Genomic DNA, 18,580 nt, shown 5'->3' with positions numbered 1-18,580 from the left:
ATGTTGCCTGTAGTGTCAACAGCCAGCGTGTCCCAGCCAGTCAGTGTCTGAGTTGCATGACACTCACCAGCTGCTCTGTGCTGCTGTTGATGGTTGTGCAATAAGTTGTAGGGCTCAACAGGCACACAGAGATTCTTTCCACCCCAATTGTGCTGAACAAAATATGTTTTACAAACACAGAGCTTTCTTTGCATTGGGGTCTCTAAGTTGTAGGAATCCTGCTGCGCATTTCCACATCTGTGAACTGCTGAGCATTCTCAGTGCTCTCTGGAGATGTGGTGATGGGAGAAACAACGTGCTTTAGGCGCAAAAGCATGGTGAAAAGCAAAATGAGAAGGATAGCCAGAAGTGTTAAGAACAACCCCACGTAAATGTACAGGCTGGAGTATTTATCTGCTGTTGTGTCTACTTCTGTAGCCAGAGTTGGAAAGTGGACACGGCCAGTCAGGTTTCCACGGAATTTGAAATAAATCTCAGTCATCGCTCTCTGTCAGCTTTGGTCCATTTTCCCTATTTGTTGTCAAATTTCGTGTCTTACCTCACCAGACTAAAAGCAGGTCAAGAGAGGAGACTTAGAACAGATGGCAGGACGTCTTCTTAGTAGAATTCAGCAAGGAATGCTCCATCTTCTTGGTCTCACAACTGTTTCACAGAGTTAAGCAGACTGCATGAGACGGGGCTCTGTAAATCATTTTTCAAGATGCTCTTACAATGATAACAGGCACAAAAGTTGTGTATTGCACTGCCACCAAGCTTCTCTTTTGTCCTGAAAATGCTCGGGTCCTTCTTTCAGTAGGTCATCTCCAGAGTGAGCTTTCTGCAGCTTCTCCCACAGCAGGTGGTTTACCCCTGTATGAGCCGAGGAAGGTTGCAATCTTTTCTCTCCTCATCCACTTTAGGTTACTGACACTTGCTTAAAATACATAGTTTTGAGCTTCTCCTTAGGAATAGTCAACAAGTTGTCTTTCTAGAAGGAAGAAGCAGAGAGAGAGAAATGAAACTATGTACCAAAATAGCCTAGCCTATATGTGCTGTCTTTGGGTAAGGAAGGAGTTAAATCCCATGTTACGCTCCTGTGAGCCACCCAGAAGCACTCAGCCTTTAATTTTAGAGAAAGACCATGAAAATTTAAATGTTAAAATATCCTCTGGTAATACTTACTTCTTACTCATGGGCAAAAAGAGGCCCTACAGTCTATGGAATTAAATGTCAGAGAAGAAGGGAAGACATGAATCTATCCAGAGTCCTCCACCGTGTGTTTCTTACTACTTAACAGGACCCCTGTTTCTGTTCCAGGGTGCACTCAGCAGGCAGCCAGAGCCCTCCATGGCTCACTGAGGCATCCCGCCCCTGGACACTACAATTCAGTCACCCCTGGCAGCAGAACATAACAGAAATCTTATTTTGTCAGCACTGTGTTTTCTTCCAGCTGGGAAGAGAAAACCTAAATGCTGAAATTTCACTGTAAACAAAAAGCATCGTGTTCTGCTTTGATAAGACCAGAACTTCATTCTTAGCTGAAGCAAAAATGATAGCACTGAAACAACGTGATGCAGTCATTTGTAATGCTCACTGTGTACACACCTACGTGAGATATAAATAGATTAATATTAATGTGGTAACATATTGTGGCAGTCAGATTAAAATGAGACCTTAGGTCAAAATGACAAAAGCTCAGATGCTTTTATTTCACCCAAAAGACATATTGCTGCAAACCATTTTTAACTTTGATGGGCCCTCAGTTTCTAAAATATAGATGTTTTATTGACAAAGCTTGGTTCAGTTCTCCCCATGCACCAATGTCTTGCTGTTCTTCAGAGGGAGGTGGTTGAAATCTGGAGGCCTGAGTCATCAGGGAGCTGATTTTCAGGCTTTCGTTACAAGCAAGACAGACCAACTTTGGTTCATGTGATGGGGAAACATCTGTTGTGTTGAGCTTTTGGAGGAGGGATGCTGGGAGCTGTCTACTCTGTTTTTACCTCCCAATTTACCTTCTTGAGTATCAAAACATTTGAGAGGACAACAATCCTATTTAGGGAATATCGGGCCAATTTAGGGAATAGTGCTTGGTAATAGGCTTGCTAGGCTGGGCCAAATTGCTGATGGAAAACATTGCCTGGGGATTTGACTTCTGCATGGGCAGTGGATTTTGTGCTGTACTTTCTGTAGGAGGGTGTAAGCAAGCACAGCAGAAGAGGGGTGCTTAGTATTTTTCCGGGGCCTGACCCAACACTTTTGGAACCTTAAAAAGTGGGGAATGGAAAAGAAGAATCTGTGGCTTAGGCAGGGCTCTTTAGCACATCTTCCACCAAAGTCAATGCTTGTATACTTCCAGTCTATCAACCTGGGCCATGATGTCTAAACTATCTGACCAGGATCGATCAGGTGCAGTCTCCAGCAGACATGAATCATGCAGGACTGGAATGAGAAAGGGGAGCAATGGAAATGAGAGGCTGATTTTCAAGAAGCATTCAGGCATCATCAATGTGATTTGCACTTCAAGAATCCCCTAGCTCTGTTTGAAAAATCTCCCCTTAAACTCTCTTGGGCAAATAACAGTCGGGTTGTCAGGGTGCCTGTATTCAGCAACACCTGTTTTTGCTAGAAAAACTGAAGTAACTCATGTGTATTGCATGTTTGCAGCAAGTGCTGCAATCCAAGCCAAAGCATGTTTTTTATGTGCAGACCACAGACTTCTCCAGAAAATAAGGTTTACAGAATACACAGAGAAAACAAGTACAGTACTGTTTTAAAAAAAAAAAAAAGATTTTTTTTTTTTTTGTGGAGGGGAGGTTACTGGCAAGAAATTGCCAGCCCATCCAAATCTAGAATATTCACAGAAAGGTTTGTTTCAAAAGGCTCAGCTTGCTGCTGAACAGCGTGGAAGGATTTTAGGTTTGAAAGCTTCAGTCAGGACGTACTGGGGTTTAGTTTGGGGTTTCCCTCCTGTACACACTTCAAACGTCTTCTGGTGATTTCTCCAAACAACTGTTATCAGGATAAAGGGCAAACAAATTAATAACCCAGCCACAACTCTATCAGACTGAGCCAAATAAGAACATCCTCAGATTTCAGTGATTCCTTTCTGCAGGTGACTTTGGGTGCTTTAAAATAAAATACTTTAGGTATATTAGATGTATTCGGTTTACACTGGAATATTCCTAGTCTTTCAAGATGTTTGTTTTCCTAGATGTGCAACCCCAAACATGAAGTAACCAGTCACCTGTGACTCTGAAACATTATCATGTAAGCCTTTCTGTGATAATGCTAGGTTATAAGCAAGAAAGGTGTCCACAAAAATGTTGTAATTAGTTAGTAATACAGCTATTAAGAACTTGGTGGCCATTTTAATCTCTTTAGCTGATCAGAGGAGACGTGCAACACGTTCCTAAAGTAAGAAATGGAAGGTGGAGGCAGTTGGTCGTGCAAGTGAATTCACAGCTAGGGTGGAGAGAGGTAGCATGAAGTGTACTTTGGGGGTGAATGGAAGCATGAGGGCTCTGCCCTATGTGCCTGTGTGGATGCCTCGCCTTCCATGTGTCTACAGGTCCCAGAGGTACGTCTGTGCTGAACCCAGAGACCGAGCTTGTGAACTGAAGGTGCAGCGTGGGCCCCCACAGCCCTCTGCCTCTTGGTGACACAGGCACCCATGTGGGTGCTGTATGACACTGCCCTGCAGTGTGCCAGTGACAGAGCAAGTGGTAAGTGTGCTTGAGCCTTCAGAGATACGGGTTGTGGAGGTTTTGTAGCCTCTTTGTCTGGTCTCAAGATCTCTGGCAGTGAGCAAAATTAAAAGTAAGGGATCCGTGTCTGCAAAACTCTTGCAACCTTGTTATATCATCTGCAGCATTGACTCCAACAGCAGGTTTAGTGCTGAGGCAGAAGTGGGGGGACATGAAGGTGAGGGTCAAGCACTTTGGCTCTCAGTTATAGAGTAATACATCTTAACTCTGTGATTTTCCCCCTTTGCATATCTAAATGGAGATTGTTCCCTCATGAGGACTATTCTGTGTTACACAGAAAGTGGAAATTAGAGGGTATGAAGGTTACTGGCCATATTAAAGCTGTGTTCTTACAGTATGATTTCTCTATTGATAATGAAATGCAGCCAGTCTGGAATCTGACATATGCATGAGTTAAAGTGCAGAGCAATGCCCTTGCCCATCTCATCTGCTGTCTTACTGAGAGCAAAAGCCAGAGCTGGTTTCACTCCTTAAGGAGCAGAGAGCCTAATGGCTTTACTTCATAACATTAGACTGCAGAATGCTAAGGACATTAATCTTAAGTTCAATAATTAACTACAAACCAAGACCTTGAATTAACAAAGCTCTACTGGGCTCTTATTAATAAAGGGCGCAGATTAATAGTAGAAAGTATTAGCAATGGGGAGTTGGCACAGCTTTCATTTTTTGTAGTCTCAACTGTAGAATTATCAGGAGCAATTAACTATTCAGGCTATTGAAAGCTGTGAAATTAACTACATCATTTCCAGAAATAGTTCAGTAGCTCCAGGCAACCCCAAAGATTTTTGCTTTTTCAGTCTACCAATTATCTCAGTGAGTGTATCTTTTTGGATATTAGCAGATTCAAATTTACACACTCCCCAGTAAGGAATGTAAGCTTGAAGACCGTAGAGACCAATGGCATGTGAACGTAAGTGGGTACACAAAGACCTTGAAAAACCCATGTATAAAGCAGGTTGGCATTAGAACCTTGTATGACTCAGAATACTGGAGGCAAAACCCCCCTGGGTACCCTGAGAAGCCCCCTAGTCCATGGCCAGAGGTAGTAAGTAGAGGTTTATCATAGAGCAGAGCAGCATAACTAGAGCCCAAATTCCCCGCGATCCAAGTTGTTGATGAAGGCTTAGTCATTCTTCTCTGGCTGGACAATACATTCATTTCTGACAAGTGCCAAGCACCGCTAGTGCTCAGTAATGCTCAGCAGATACAGACCGATTCCAAGCAGGCACTTATTTAGCAGTTTGTTCTCATTTTTAAGCAGGGATTAAACACCACCACCACCACCACAAGAACACACAACGTATTTCATTTAATAAAAAGACAGTAATGAAAATAGAAGCCCCAAACAAAACAACAGTAAGTTTTCTCTAGTGTGTGTCTCACTGAGACAGCAAATTTGTGAGCCAAAACTTCAGAGCATTGAAATTACCATCCTCCTTCTGCAGCTACCAGGGTTTGGGGAACATCAGGAGCTCTCAAGATCTGGCCTGTTCTTAGGAAGCCTGCATGGCCCCTCTGCACCGTGTAGGTCACAGAGGAGCAGAGAGAAAGGAAGATTTTCCCCAGAACAGTGCAGACAACACAAATCGATTTTGCAACTACAATAAATGTCTCGTCTCGCCTACTCCCTTCCTTTTACTCCTGTATTCAGTTTAAGTGTCACTTGCTAGCAAGGCATCTTTGAAAGTACAAGCAACTTTTCCGAGTTCCCTTTTGCATTTCCACCCAACACTAAAACTACTACAAAGAATAAAGTGGGACAGAAAAGAAAGATTACTCCAAGGCTGTTTGTTTAAACTGCTCTGTGCTGACAAGTGCAGAAAGGTTTCTTTCTGAACACAGGCACTGCCGGGTGTGTTATGTCTAGGTGACCTTTAAATTAAAAATAGCATTGAAGAAATGCAAACAAAGCATTAAAGTATCAATTCTGTTCCTGGCTTGCATTTTCTCCAGGGAGGATCTGAGGGAGAGGAAAGAAAGGGGTGTCTCTTCTTCCAGTGGCGGGCGGTGTTTTTTGTTCTCATGCTGAAGTGCAAGGTAGGATGTCAGGGTCTCAGCTGTGAGCGTGCATAGGAAGAGAACAGAATAAAGCATAGTTACCTTTCAGAGCAGGCAGGGGTGTTGGGACTAGGCACTAGAGCAGCTGTTTCAGACCATGAGCTTGCTGGTGATTTATCTAGGAACATCTCCGCCCAGGTAGTGGGATTTATGCAGGAAAGGTTTGTTGTCTTACGGCTGGAGTCAGGATATTGCCTTTTTAGCAACAGGCGTGCCAAACGCACTTTCTTCTCTGCTCTTGAATTCACATGGTTTGCTGGCAGGGGTGGCTCTTACTCCAGGTCTTGAGATGGCAACTGACTGACCCAACAGCCCCAGCGCTGATGCCCTTCCTTCGCAGGCAGCAGGAGAAGGGGCAAGGAGACTTCTCTGCGTGTGCTTCACCGCCTGGATGGAGGCAGCGTGCGGCAGGCAGTCCCCTCCCTCAGCAGCGGCAGGCAGAGCAGAGAGGATCGGGAGAGCTCCGGCGCTGCTGCATCTCGGCAGCGAGGAGGGAAGGGAGGGAGGCTGCGAGCTCAGCTCGCAGCAAAGTTTGTGCAAGGTTCTCCTTAACCCTTTCGTGCTTGCAAGTGGTAACCAAGGCTGAGCTGCCTGCTGATTGCGGAGTAAGACCTGAGCCAGGAGGAAAGGGTATCGGTTTCTCTCTCTCTGATTTTCTGGAAGTCGCAGAGGTTTTTGTTTTGTGCCTCTCGGAAAGGGTTAGCTGGGGAGGGTTCCCAGCTGGACTCCTGTCTGGAACCATGGACAGGTGTTACTTCTTACCTGAACCCTCAGGATAGTCCCCAAGCATGGCTCTTTGGCATTGGTGCCTTTGGTGTATTTGTGCCCTTGTGTTTGGTGTCTGGGGAGGGCTCTGCAGCTGGTTTAGCTGCAGAGTTGCAGTTGCAGTTTCAAACTCCCCTGAGGACTCTGTGAGTAAACATAACCCCCGCTTTGCTGTGTTGTGGATAAAAATGGTTTTCAGCAACTTATGAATGCATGAAGCACAATCTACCTTCAAGTTAGGTAGCGTGGCCAGCAGGGCTAGGGAGGTGATCGTCCCCCTGTACTCGGCTCTGGTGAGGCCGCACCTCGAGTACTGTGTTCAGTTTTGGGCCCCTCGCTACAAGAAGGACATGGAGGTGCTTGAGCGGGTGCAGAGAAGGGCGACGAAGCTGGTGAGGGGCCTGGAGAACAAGTCCTACGAGGAGTGGCTGAGGGAGCTGGGCTTGTTCAGCCTGGAGAAGAGGAGGCTCAGGGGCGACCTTATCGCTCTCTATAGGTACCTCAAGGGAGGCTGTAGCGAGGTGGGGGTTGGCCTGTTCTCCCACGTGCCTGGTGACAGGACGAGGGGGAATGGGCTTAAGTTGAGCCAGGGGAGTTTTAGGTTAGATGTTAGGAAGAACTTCTTCACTAAAAGGGTTGTGAGGCACTGGAACAGGCTGCCCAGGAAGTGGTGGAGTCACCATCCCTGGAAGTCTTCAAAAGACGTTTAGATGTAGAGCTTAGGGATATGGTTTAGTGGGGACTGCTAGCGTTAGGTCAGAGGTTGGACTCGATGATCTTGAGGTGTCTTCCAACCTAGAAATTCTGTGATTCTGTGATTCTGTGAAGGCCCCATAGAAATGAGGCAGGAGCAACCATGGTTGGTGTGAGAACCCAAACTGTCCCGATCCTTCGCATTACCAAACCTTTTGGCCTGCATTTCTTAGCCCCCTGCACAAGGAAGGATGTTTTCTGTTTCTGTCCCAGTTCCCACACAAATTAATCTCTATCAATGAAAATTATAATTTGTCGTGTGTACATTCCAGGAGGGTGCCAAGGGAACAAGGTTTCCTTTGCTTCATATGCTTTTTGCGTGGTGGCTCAGTGTGCGGGGCACAGATGTCCCTTTGGGTTGCATTGCAGCAGGCTGCTGGGTTTTGCCAGCTGGAGGTGAGCAGCAGGCAGGCAGGGTGGCCACGGTTTGCAGCTGCAAAGCACCGAGCTGCCTGCGGCTGCAGCCAGCCGGGTTTCACGCAGCCTGAGCAGCCACGCTCCGTGTCCCTTGTGCCCCAGCAGCTGGGGTGGCTGGAGGCACTCACAGGGTGAACCTGACCCACGGGCCCGTGCTGGTTTGTGGCCAGTGCCTGGAGGTTGTTTTTCCCAGAGTGTGCTTGGGGCACTGGCAGCAAGGTTCCCTTCTGGTAAACGGGTCCCACACGGCTTTGGGAAAGGGAATTTTGTTCTCTCAGAATAGCTCTCCTGCTCTGCTTCCCCATGACCACACTGAGGAAGGGGGTCAAAGGGTAATGAAACACAGAGCTGCTCAACTCTTTCATCCTCCTGGGATGGAGGGGTGTCTTATAAACCCATCTTTCCATGGCCTTCAGTCTCTGGAGCTCACAAGCACAGTATATTATTGCAGCGTTGCACTAGTTAGCTAAATAACAGATAGTCTCTATACAAACCCTGATTCCTCCACACTTTGGCACCAGGTGGAACCTTCTGAAAACCAGGACTTTATACAGCAGCTTTGATTGCTGATTTATTTCACAATTCCTTTGTTGTAATATCATGTGCATTGCCCTATATTGCAGCCTGTGTCACGATTCCCTGCTAGGTACGTAGGAATGAAAATACAGTGATAAATCAGAAGGAATACTGTGTGCATTTTTCCCTGGAATCTGTGCAATTACTCCTTTACAAACTACCTGACAGCACCTCCAAACCCTGGACACGTGTCCTTTTACTTTAGAAGAAATAAGTGAGGGCTCTATTTAACCGGGAATTATGTTGCTGGATGATTTATGAGACCCAGAAGAGGCAGGCATGTGTTGAAATCCTGCAACCCAGCTTTCTATACAATGCTAATGAGCAGTCCTGAAATGAAAGCCTCTCTCTCCCTGTCCATGCAACACAGCTTCTCCGCTCAGCTCTTTTTCCCTTTGTTGATTTTGCAGTAAATTATCTCTCTCTTTTGTGGGACCAAGCTGCTGTTTGCTGGATGGGCACTCTTAGATTTCTTGTTTCCTTTGTAGCAGGGTATAATAAAGACAGATGAATTTTAGATAATGCCACAATTTATACCAGCTGAAGCTGATGAATGCTTGAGTGACTGATTGCTGAATTCCTGAATTGTTGAGAAGCGTGTAAGGCTTTCTCCCTATGTAAATTTTGGGCCAGTCAATGACAAATTTGTGTGACATAAATGAAGGTGTACAAATTGCCTTGGAAATACCCAGAGATATGAACCCAGTGAACATAATTTTTCAAGCAGTCGTTAAGAATTGGGGGCTGAAGAGTAGAGAGCTCATTAGGCTCCTTCCTTTGAATTATTTGACCTGTGCACCACGCTTTGCATCTGCTCATTTTACACATCTTTCTCATAATAGTCCCACAGCAATCCTCGAGTGAAATTTGGTTTTAACAAGGAGCAAGTAAGATATCGGAATGATTGTTAGTGGCTATAATCTGTATGTTTCTTTAGGGATTCTTCTGTTATCCAAATTCATGAATCCTGTGAACAAACTAAAGTATACTTTGGGTCTTTAAACATTTATTTCAGTGCAGCTGCAGTGAATGGAGAGAGCTGGGCTTTCCTCTCCCCCACGTTGCTTTTGCAGCAGACACATCCCAGAGTGGTTTATTCAAGTCCTCAGCTGCAAAGATCTTCCATCATTCGTGTCTGTTTGTGTGGGGGAGGGCCAGGGCCAAGCACAGGGCTCTTTTGCTGATGAAAATCATGTTTATTGAACCCTAGAAAGAGCCATGATTTGGTAGGTGCCCGTGCACACGTCAAAGATGACAGAGAAAACAGAAACTGTGTCTGAGTTTGTAGTATTAGGGGCAGAAAGTGTGTTAAATTAGAGCAGACTGAGCTCAGAGCTGAGTCCGAAATACATTGTGTGATTGGACACGCTTTCCACCTCTTGTATAGAGGTCACAGTTAATACCAGCTCACCGGTTACCTATTTATTAGCATCCTTACCTTTTCTCCTGTTAAAACAACTTCTCTCCTCTGCCCACATGATTAATCCCTGCCTGGAGGTGAGTTTGGCTGACAGAGCTGTTGTGCTGGCCCGAGGCAGCTTGGCTTGCCAGGAGTTTCATTAGCTTCAAGGGGAAGTTCGTGGAAGTTCACCCATTTCACCCTGTGGAGGACTGCTAGAAACCTGTACCAGGTGGCTTAGAAATCAACTCAGCACCGTGAGCTTCTAGCAGCATTCAGTACATTTGGCAGTAATACTCGTACTTAGCACTTCTGTATTTTCAAGACACTTCCCAGTTATAAGTCCCTTGGTGAGGTGCAGTCAGACGGCACTGAAGAGGACTGCCAAGCATCCCATTTTCCAGCAGCTTTTTCTGCAGAGCAGCTACTCACAGGATAGATACCTCCTAGAACAGGTGCCCAGGCCCTCTCCAACCTCAGAAGCCACAAAGTCCAATTCCCCAGGTGCCCAGCTGCTATTAGACCTTCCACATGGAGAAAGACCTGTTCTTACCCTTCCTGCCTTCCTCATCCCCTGCCCCAGCCATCCAGAGGTGCTAGGAGGAGGCCCCTTGCTGCCATGAGGAGAGCGAGGTAACTGGAACTGCCTGTGGTGGTTGCTTAGGGAGTTGTTCCTCCAAAGACTGGGACGGTTCCTGGTTTGCAGCTAGACCCGTACAAATGCTAGAAACAAGAGGGTAGAAAATACTTACCCTCTTGGAGGAGATACTGAAACAAGCGACTGCACTTGGTGCTGTTTGTCTTGGCGGAGTGGAATCTGCTGTTTTTATTTGAATGTGTTTTGTTTTTAGAGCCACAGCAGACGATCTATACCACAAACAGGCATGTGGAAAACATTAAAAAAAAAATAATAATGTCATGTTTCAGTAGGTTTTAGAACTGCAGTCTAGTGCATGTTTGGACTTATAGATATTTATTGCTCATTCAGATTTGCATGAAATAGGTCTAGCTGCCATCAGCTTTACAGGAGAATATCTATAGTCCATTGGATGGAAACCAGCAAAGGAAGTTTCCTGGAGCTTGTTTCTTGCTTAGGCCACTAAGGGTCCCAAGCAAATACACTGACTTGTCTCTGCATCATTTCTATTTCAGCAGAAGGGAGAATCGTTACTACCACTCCCCCACAACCAATCTGTCAATACAAAGTGCTACGCAAATGCACGCGGTCACGAGCCCACTGCTTGAGCAGGGCTGGCTGCCTTTCCCCCTCTGCATTCCCACGCAATCTTGTTTTGTCCAGTGCAGTGTGCCTCAAAATGCTTCTGTGTTTGGACTGAAAGAGTTGTGTTGTTTTGAAAGGCTTTGGGCTATTTTGACAATTTGGCTTTGTTTGGAACTTCAAAATTTCTGCAGTGCTTTCATTTATTTATAAAAACTCATTCTCCCACAGATAACTGAAGAAATTCAGCCTGGTCTGAAGTTCCTGCTAATTTTTAGGAACACTTCTGATTTGCCTTACTGTTGTCAGTGAACAGCTACATTGTCCTGCAGAGAATTCTGTCTGAAGCAGTCCTAAGCTTTATTTTCATGAGTGAGCTCGTGAAGAAGGTCGTTGCAGATCCCCCAAATGGTTAAACACCACTCACAGAAGAGACTTGCAGTGCTCTAGTTAAGTTGCTGAGATCTAGCTCAGGTAGGGCCAGGTGGCAGAGCGGGGGCTCACGTTGAGACCCCTGGCAGGGAGGTTTATCTAAAAAGCAGCTTCCACCTGGATCCAGGCTTAAAGTACAATGCAGCGACCCTCCACCAAGGTCCCCCACACATCCTTGTGGACCCTGACAAAAATCAGTTGAGCACTGAGTTAGGGCTAGAACTTAAAACAGAGCCTGCTCTCCAGCCCATGGTCTAGAATATTATGATTATTCTCTTGTAAGTAGGACAGCTCTTGCAGCAATGCCTATTTTTAGGGAGTTCAGCACAATTCCAAGACCCAGGAGCTTCAGGTAAGTCTGGAGAAGCTTTCAGATGTGCCGATCATCAGTTTTTGGCTGGCCAGTTGCTAAGAGACAACCTGAGAGGTGCTCACATGGCGGTGAGCCACTCTGTTTTAGTCGCTTAAAGCAGACACTTGTTTTAGCACTAAGAATCAAACTTGTCTTACAGCCCATCTGCACTGCTTACCGGATGATTTTAGCACGATTGATGACAATGCATAGTAATTGCTAATAACTGGGCCTTATTTTATTGACAAGATAACAAGGAGACTAAGTTGTTTCTCTGTGTGATGGACAAATAACGCATGTGGACAGTTCAGCTTTTGCTGAGAACAGAATTTTGTTCTTTCCTGCATAGCACGGCTGTTTCCTCAGGGGAGATTCAGCACGGACCTCAGTATCAAAACCAACAGCTAAACTGTGTGCACGCATGAAATGTGCACATTTTGTGCTTTGGTGCTCTGCCTGGTTCTCCTGAAACTCGGGATATTCTTGATGGAGCCTGAAAATCTACTTGTTCATTTTTTATTCCCACATTTCTTCACAGTCTGGCTCCATGCTCTGGCTGTGGACAACTTAGCACTGCCTTCAGTGCCACTTAACAAGGGTCTACGGGCAAGTGGGTGAGTCACTTACAAGGTACTGGACGTGCTGTCGCCACAAAGCCCATCTGAGCCCACCCAGAGCTGGGCCTCTCTGTGCAGAGAACCCTTTGACTCCTGTGGGCCTCACAAAGATTTCTGCCTGCAGGAATAGCTTGCAGCATTGAGGCTTAGATGTGATTCCCTGAAAGGTGCTTCACAGCACAGATGATGCCGAGGAGAGTCTTAGACACAGTCACACATGTTAAAGCATGTGCCTTTCCTCCTGTTACGGCTCAAGATACCCCCTGAACTTGCCAGGCAGCACCGTGGTTACGAAGCTGATCAGTAAGAAGCTTTTTCTTCAGGGCTCATCCTGAGCAGAACTTTCCTAAAGCTGGAGGTCGTTGTTATGCAGGGTGGTATTTTGGTCTGGGCCCAGAGCTAGCACTCAGGTATTCACTAACTCACTCTTGGCAGGGGCCCATGAGGCATTACTTTCATAATCTTTAAAGCATGAACAGATACTACCTGAATTCCAACCAAGTCCTCCCAGGCAGACCGTAAAGCTGAATGTACAGGGGTAGAGTATTGGGAATGCTAGCTGCAAAACAGTTAAACCCTTCCCTGAAGTCTCGGATGTCACATTATTTGCATGATTCACAGTTAACAGATGGGCTTATGCCTATATTCAGGGGGACCATTCTTCAATTGCAATCATTAAATAATAATTATGACAGTTTATACTGAAAGGAAAACAATTTTGTGATGACCCCATTACATCATTTTTTATTTCTTTGGTTTGTTTGTTTTAGTTCCAGTCTTAAAGAAGAAAATCCCTTTTCTCAGTTCTCATTTGCAAAATATGCAGCTAAGAGGACTTTGCCCACCCACACACTTCAGCATTTCAGATATCAGTATTTCCATCCAGGGCTGGATGAACTCTTTCTAAACCCGTCTGGAGGAAACATGGTTGAAATCTTTGCAGCAAGAGAGTGAAAAACAGTAGTAGATGCAAACACTGCCGTCTCTGCTCTGCCACCATTTTTCACTGCAGTTTTGAATAAACTGTTCAAATAATCTGTTCTATGCAGGAAAGCACAGCAAAGAAATCCTCACCCACTGCCAAGAGTTAGCAGAGTTATCAAGCTAAAAAATTCTTCAAATGATAAAAAAAGTCCTTGCTGCATAGCATTGGATTAAAGGGCATTGGAGTAAATCTTCCAGGAGTTCAGATTATCTCACATACATCTGCTTCAGAGCTTCTGACACCTTCATCTGGAGACATGCAATCTGGCCTTGCTCAAGCATGGGACTTGATGAACTGGACCATGAGTCTGAAAAAGTGTGTGGTATCTGTGCTGCTCCTCCCCATTGTCTCTGCCTGTGGCTACCCCTACAACACAGGAAAATTCAGCTTACAATAAGATGTTCCTGACAGCCTCTGTGTGCTGAGGATTCTGCTGCAGAGGGATATGATGTGTATCCTGGGGCAAATTTCAACATCGCAAATCAGTCTGGGAATAAGGCCTCAATTACATGCAGATTTAGCTGCAGGTGGGCATGGGAGCCCCTTGGTGCTTATCGTGGAAAACAGTCAAGGTCATCAGAGTGGGAGCTTTAGTCCTTTACTGTATTGTACTCCTTTGCTTCATAAAACAGCCATTCAGGTATTTCTTTTTAATCCACTTCCCAGGAGTGACCCATCCCAATAGCAGCATCCCTTCTCTGGCCTCAAGTCCCTAAGTCGTGCTCCTGCCTCTGCCTCAAAGCACCTGTACCCTAACATCTGCTGCTTATGGCCAAAGAGCCTCAGAGCTCTCTGCTGGGGCATAGACCCCATGCATTGCTCTGCCCCTGTGCAACCGTATCCCAATTTATGCTACGACACTGATGGAGCAGGGAAAGAGTTATGGCACAAACAATTTTGAAATCTGTGATTCATTGGATGAAAAGACAATACACTATTGTTTGCCAGCTTAGGTACAACAGTAGGAACCTAACATTACCAGTGATTTCTGCTTAGAGATGGATCTCGAGCCCTAGTTCCAAAGTTAAATCTCTCAGAGTACCAAAGAGGAGCAGAGAAGGCAGCATGAAGCCAAACGAAGAACAACCGCAGAGTGTGACTGTGTTTGTTCTCACTGTTTCACTGGAGGCCTCTTCACACGACAGCTTTTAGCATGTACTCCTTTCCAACAACACTGGAGACATGATGTCAGCTGAGACAGACTCAGTCTGAGCTGTGACGGCTGTTGCTGTGTATTAATGGTACAGCCAGGGGTGTTTCCATTTAATGCCTGTCTGATAGCAGTCACAAGTTCCCTCTTCCCCAGCCTCTGGGTCAGTAACAGAACAAGCTCACCGGCCAGTTCCACTTAATTACTGTTCGTTTTTGGTGAAACAAAGAATAAATGTTGCTGTGTGACCGTGTGCTTAACTAATCTGCCTGATTATTAATAGCCAGCTTTGGTTCCCCTCCCAGCCTGGGTGCCACAAAATACATTTCCCTACTGTCTCCAGGATCAAGCTGTCTGGGAAGCCACTGTTCTGTGAGGAGACTGGACAAAGACCTTTTTGAACTTCCTTCCATTTTAACAGAAGACTGATCTCCCTCTTTATTTTTAGCATGTTATCAACAAAAGTTGCTTTATTGCTTCGCTGTTCATAGATGAGGACATAGTTCTGATACAGACAAACAGCTCTACCCAGAAAAATTCCCCACATTGTTCTCCCACATGGCACACATGAAGTGCACTGCTTGGTTGTCTGGTTCTTCTCATCACAAGCCTCTCATGCCCACCACTCCACACAACCTCTCAGTTCCTGCTGAAAGCAGGAGGTGTTATCCATGCCCCAAATCCACATTCCCAGCCTCTCCCAGCCTCTTAAAACCTAGGCTTCTGTAGTGCCCAGGCATCAGCTCCAAACGCTGACCATTTGCAGATCTTGTACTGCACTCAGGTGATGCTCTTGAAGAGGCTTCTTGTCCTGGGCAGCTGTAGGAAGCCTCCTTGCTGGGCATCAGTGGCCAAAGAAGATGTGCATTGCACAGGGGAGAAGACTGAAAAGAGAGACCTTCTGGATGCCATGCTACTGCTGAAAACGAGCCTTTTCTCTGGTGGGTCCCTCTTATTATTTCAATAGCTATTCCATGTATTTACTTTAAAGGACTTGAAAATACATCCATTCTCCATACATCTGCATGACTCCCACTGGAGACACAAAAGCATTAAACCCTTCCACTGACAACAGCTGTAGGAAATATTGTGTCAATGCTTCATTTCTACTTCTTGAAGAGAGAGCCTTTTGCTACTTTACCTGCTAATGCCAACAGAATCCCTGTATCCACTTTCTAGGATTTGAGGCTTGTGCAATAGAAGGCACACTATCTGCTTCTCCATACAATTTATCATTAATATTTCTTCCTGCTTCAACTCTTCTAATAACAAGTTCAAAACAATTAAGGAAAAGAGTAAATTTAGGAATAATTCAACAAGCTGCTGGTCCCAGGCTGTAACAGGAGCATGTACAGTGGGTATGATGTGCTGGGACTCTAGCAGGGGTCAGTCCTGCTAAGATTGTCCTGGGAATAAATGTGTGCACTTAAATGAAATTACAGTGTAAGAGATTAGACCTCTGAGGTCCACTGCTTTAAAATGAGGAAATCTCAACTTCCATGATCTTGGAGCAGCCCCAAAATCAACAGCTATAAGATTTTTTTACGCAACTCTGTAGACATCTCTTTATGTGGACCCCACCAGACTGCAGTGAGTGCTCTGCCTCGCCTAGGGCAAATGACTGAGTTAATCAGCTGGATAACTGAAGAGGTCATTCACGTTTTGGTCAGATTCAAAGCCTCTGTACTGATGACCAAAGCTTGTGATAGCAATGCTTTGCTGGGCTGCACCATGGTCACTCCTTGGCAGAGCCTCGGTTTCCTCAGCTGGGCACTTTTCCACCATCTCTGTGCTCGGTTCCCAGAACTGGACTTCTTGAAGGAGCTGTTTGTGAATGTGATGCTGCTGACTTCATCCCTCACACTGCAGCTAGCTCCCAGCCTGCACACTGAGAGTGCAGTCCTGAGCACCAAAGGGAACTTTGCTGCACTTTAACATCACCACCAGGGGCTGGAGCTAAGCTTTGTGCATCCCCTGCACAGCTAGGCTGACGTTAGCACAGGGACTGGTTCTTTGAGCATTAGCCCAGCCATCAGCACTTGATGTACTCCCGGTTCCATGACTGCCAAAGCTGAGTTGCAGAGTTCTGGACGCTAGCAGACAGCTTGCAGCACCCAAAGGTGCTGTGTCCTTGGGGTTGCGTTACCCTGCCAAACATCATCAGGTGGCAGACCTGCAGGAATTCACCGTATCAGTGTTGGATGTTAGCACTGCCAAAGCACTGAGCCTGCAGCCAGGTGTGGGCTGGTGTAGCCCACTGACAAGTTCTGGTCGCCCCGCACAGAGCAGAGTTTGGCCTGTTAGCCATGGCTCGCAGGCTTTGTAGCTTACAATATAGCAGCTCGTGCTTGTGACGCTGGAGAAGCCTCGTTCAAAACCCGCTGGCAGTCAAGATAAATGCTTTTACAAGGATGGAAGGGAGCTGGTCTACAATTTGGTCAGTTCCTCAAGTCTGAGCTACCCCTTCTTATTTTAGCACCATTTGTGTCTGCCATCCGCAGCCCCCACTCCTGCCCCGCTTAGATTTCTTTCTTTTTCCTTATATCACCGTACAGAAAGCTGTGCATTGTCCATCCTTCTTCTTTCCAAGCCATCATTCCCCACCCCCAGCCCACCTCAGGCTCACACAAAGTTCACGGGAGCAGAGCCAATTCACCGCAATGTTCATATTTCAGCGAGTGGGTCATATTGGACAGCACTGCAGTGGAAATGCAGCAGTGGGCAGCTGTTTCCCATTTATTCACATGTAACCTTCACAGCACTGTCAGCAGAATATTAAACAAGGTTTTAGCATCTGCTTTTTTGGTTGGTTGGGTATCAGCCAACTGCTCCTGAATTCCAAGATTGACTAAGTGTCTGCATATCTCATTAGCAGGGTTAGCAAATGTTTATCACTCAGTGCCACAGCAAAACCTCAGCCACCCTTAGCTCCTCTGCAGAACATTATTGTTGGTCGCAAGTATCTGATTCTTGTGGCTTCTCTTACCAAGGCCCAGCATGAGCTTTCCTCTGTTTCCTAGGGACTGTAGGAAAGCTCCAGGCCATACCAGACTGAAAAGAAATAGCCACTCTTACCAAAATGAATGTACCTTTTCTTGGTCAAAAAAAAACAACCAACCAACCAAATAAGAAGCTTTAGCCTGCCCCCCAGCTGTTTTAAACCACAGTACAGAATTAACTGGGGACAGTGCAGAAAATTACTGTCTGATTCACTCTTGCTGGCCCCAAATGACATCCAGGAATTCACATCTCTGTTCCAGGTATAACCTCAAGGACATTCTGGAAAGTCACCATCTGTGGTGGTGGGCTGCAGCTCCTTCAAGCTTCCTTGCACCGGTCAATTCACACCCAGCTTTCTCACCCACTGTATGTTCAGGTAAGCAGTGGATATTCCAAGCACTCAACTGTCAGTAAGGAAAAGCAGGTGGAAAAAAACATGCCAGAAGGGACAGATGCAATCCTACAAGTCCCCTAATTAGATTTACACCTTCTCTCTGCATCTGGTTGTGTGTCTGCCCAGCAGTGAGTTGGGTGAACATATTCCCATCTTTTGTTACTGCTCTTTTTCACAGAAAAGCAGAGTCTCAGACCTAATTGTAAGGTCTGCAAGTGAATTACTCCTTTCAAAGGAAACCTGTGTTAATAAAACTTGGCACATCTGGCTCTACATTCACACATTCCAGTATGCAGCAGTCAGGACTGCCACTTTTGGAGACGCATCCTATTTTTTCTGGTAGTGGGACACTGAGGTCTTTCTCAACTCTACTGACATCTAATGATTCTCTTTGTTGCCCTGCTTGTTACCGTCAGGGCACATCAGATTCACTGCCATCTGAGGTAAGACTTGTTTTGTGAGTCTGACAAGAAATGTTGAAGTGTCTGAGGCACTTTGGATAATTCATCTGAGAAAGAGGGTGAGCTTCTTGCACAGGAAACATGCTAACCTGTCTGAAAGAACTACAGAGAAGCAACTGAAGAGAGAGTGTACACGAACAGAAAAATTCCAGTGCCATTCATTCAAGCAGCAACAGCAGCATTTCACTTACCCCAGCCTGATCTTTCTCAGGTTTCCATGCACTGAAATACCTCCCAACATTCCTAATGACTTGAGCAC

General features: G+C 45.8%; 1 protein-coding gene across 1 annotated transcript; it reads right to left on the bottom strand.

Moving 5' to 3' along the window:
- Positions 1 to 202: 202 nt before the first annotated feature.
- Positions 203 to 481, bottom strand: SERTM2 (serine rich and transmembrane domain containing 2; the record flags this gene model as incomplete). Its single annotated transcript, XM_084293923.1, has 1 exon — positions 203 to 481. One exon carries the CDS (start codon positions 479 to 481, stop codon positions 203 to 205), a length of 279 nt encoding a protein of 92 aa, XP_084150049.1.
- Between the last annotated feature and the right edge of the window lie 18,099 nt (positions 482 to 18,580).

This window comes from Netta rufina, assembly GCF_964035555.1.
Source record: "Netta rufina genome assembly, chromosome: 12".
NCBI classification, from domain to species: domain Eukaryota; kingdom Metazoa; phylum Chordata; class Aves; order Anseriformes; family Anatidae; genus Netta; species Netta rufina.
This window is presented reverse-complemented; position numbering and strand designations above follow the sequence as displayed.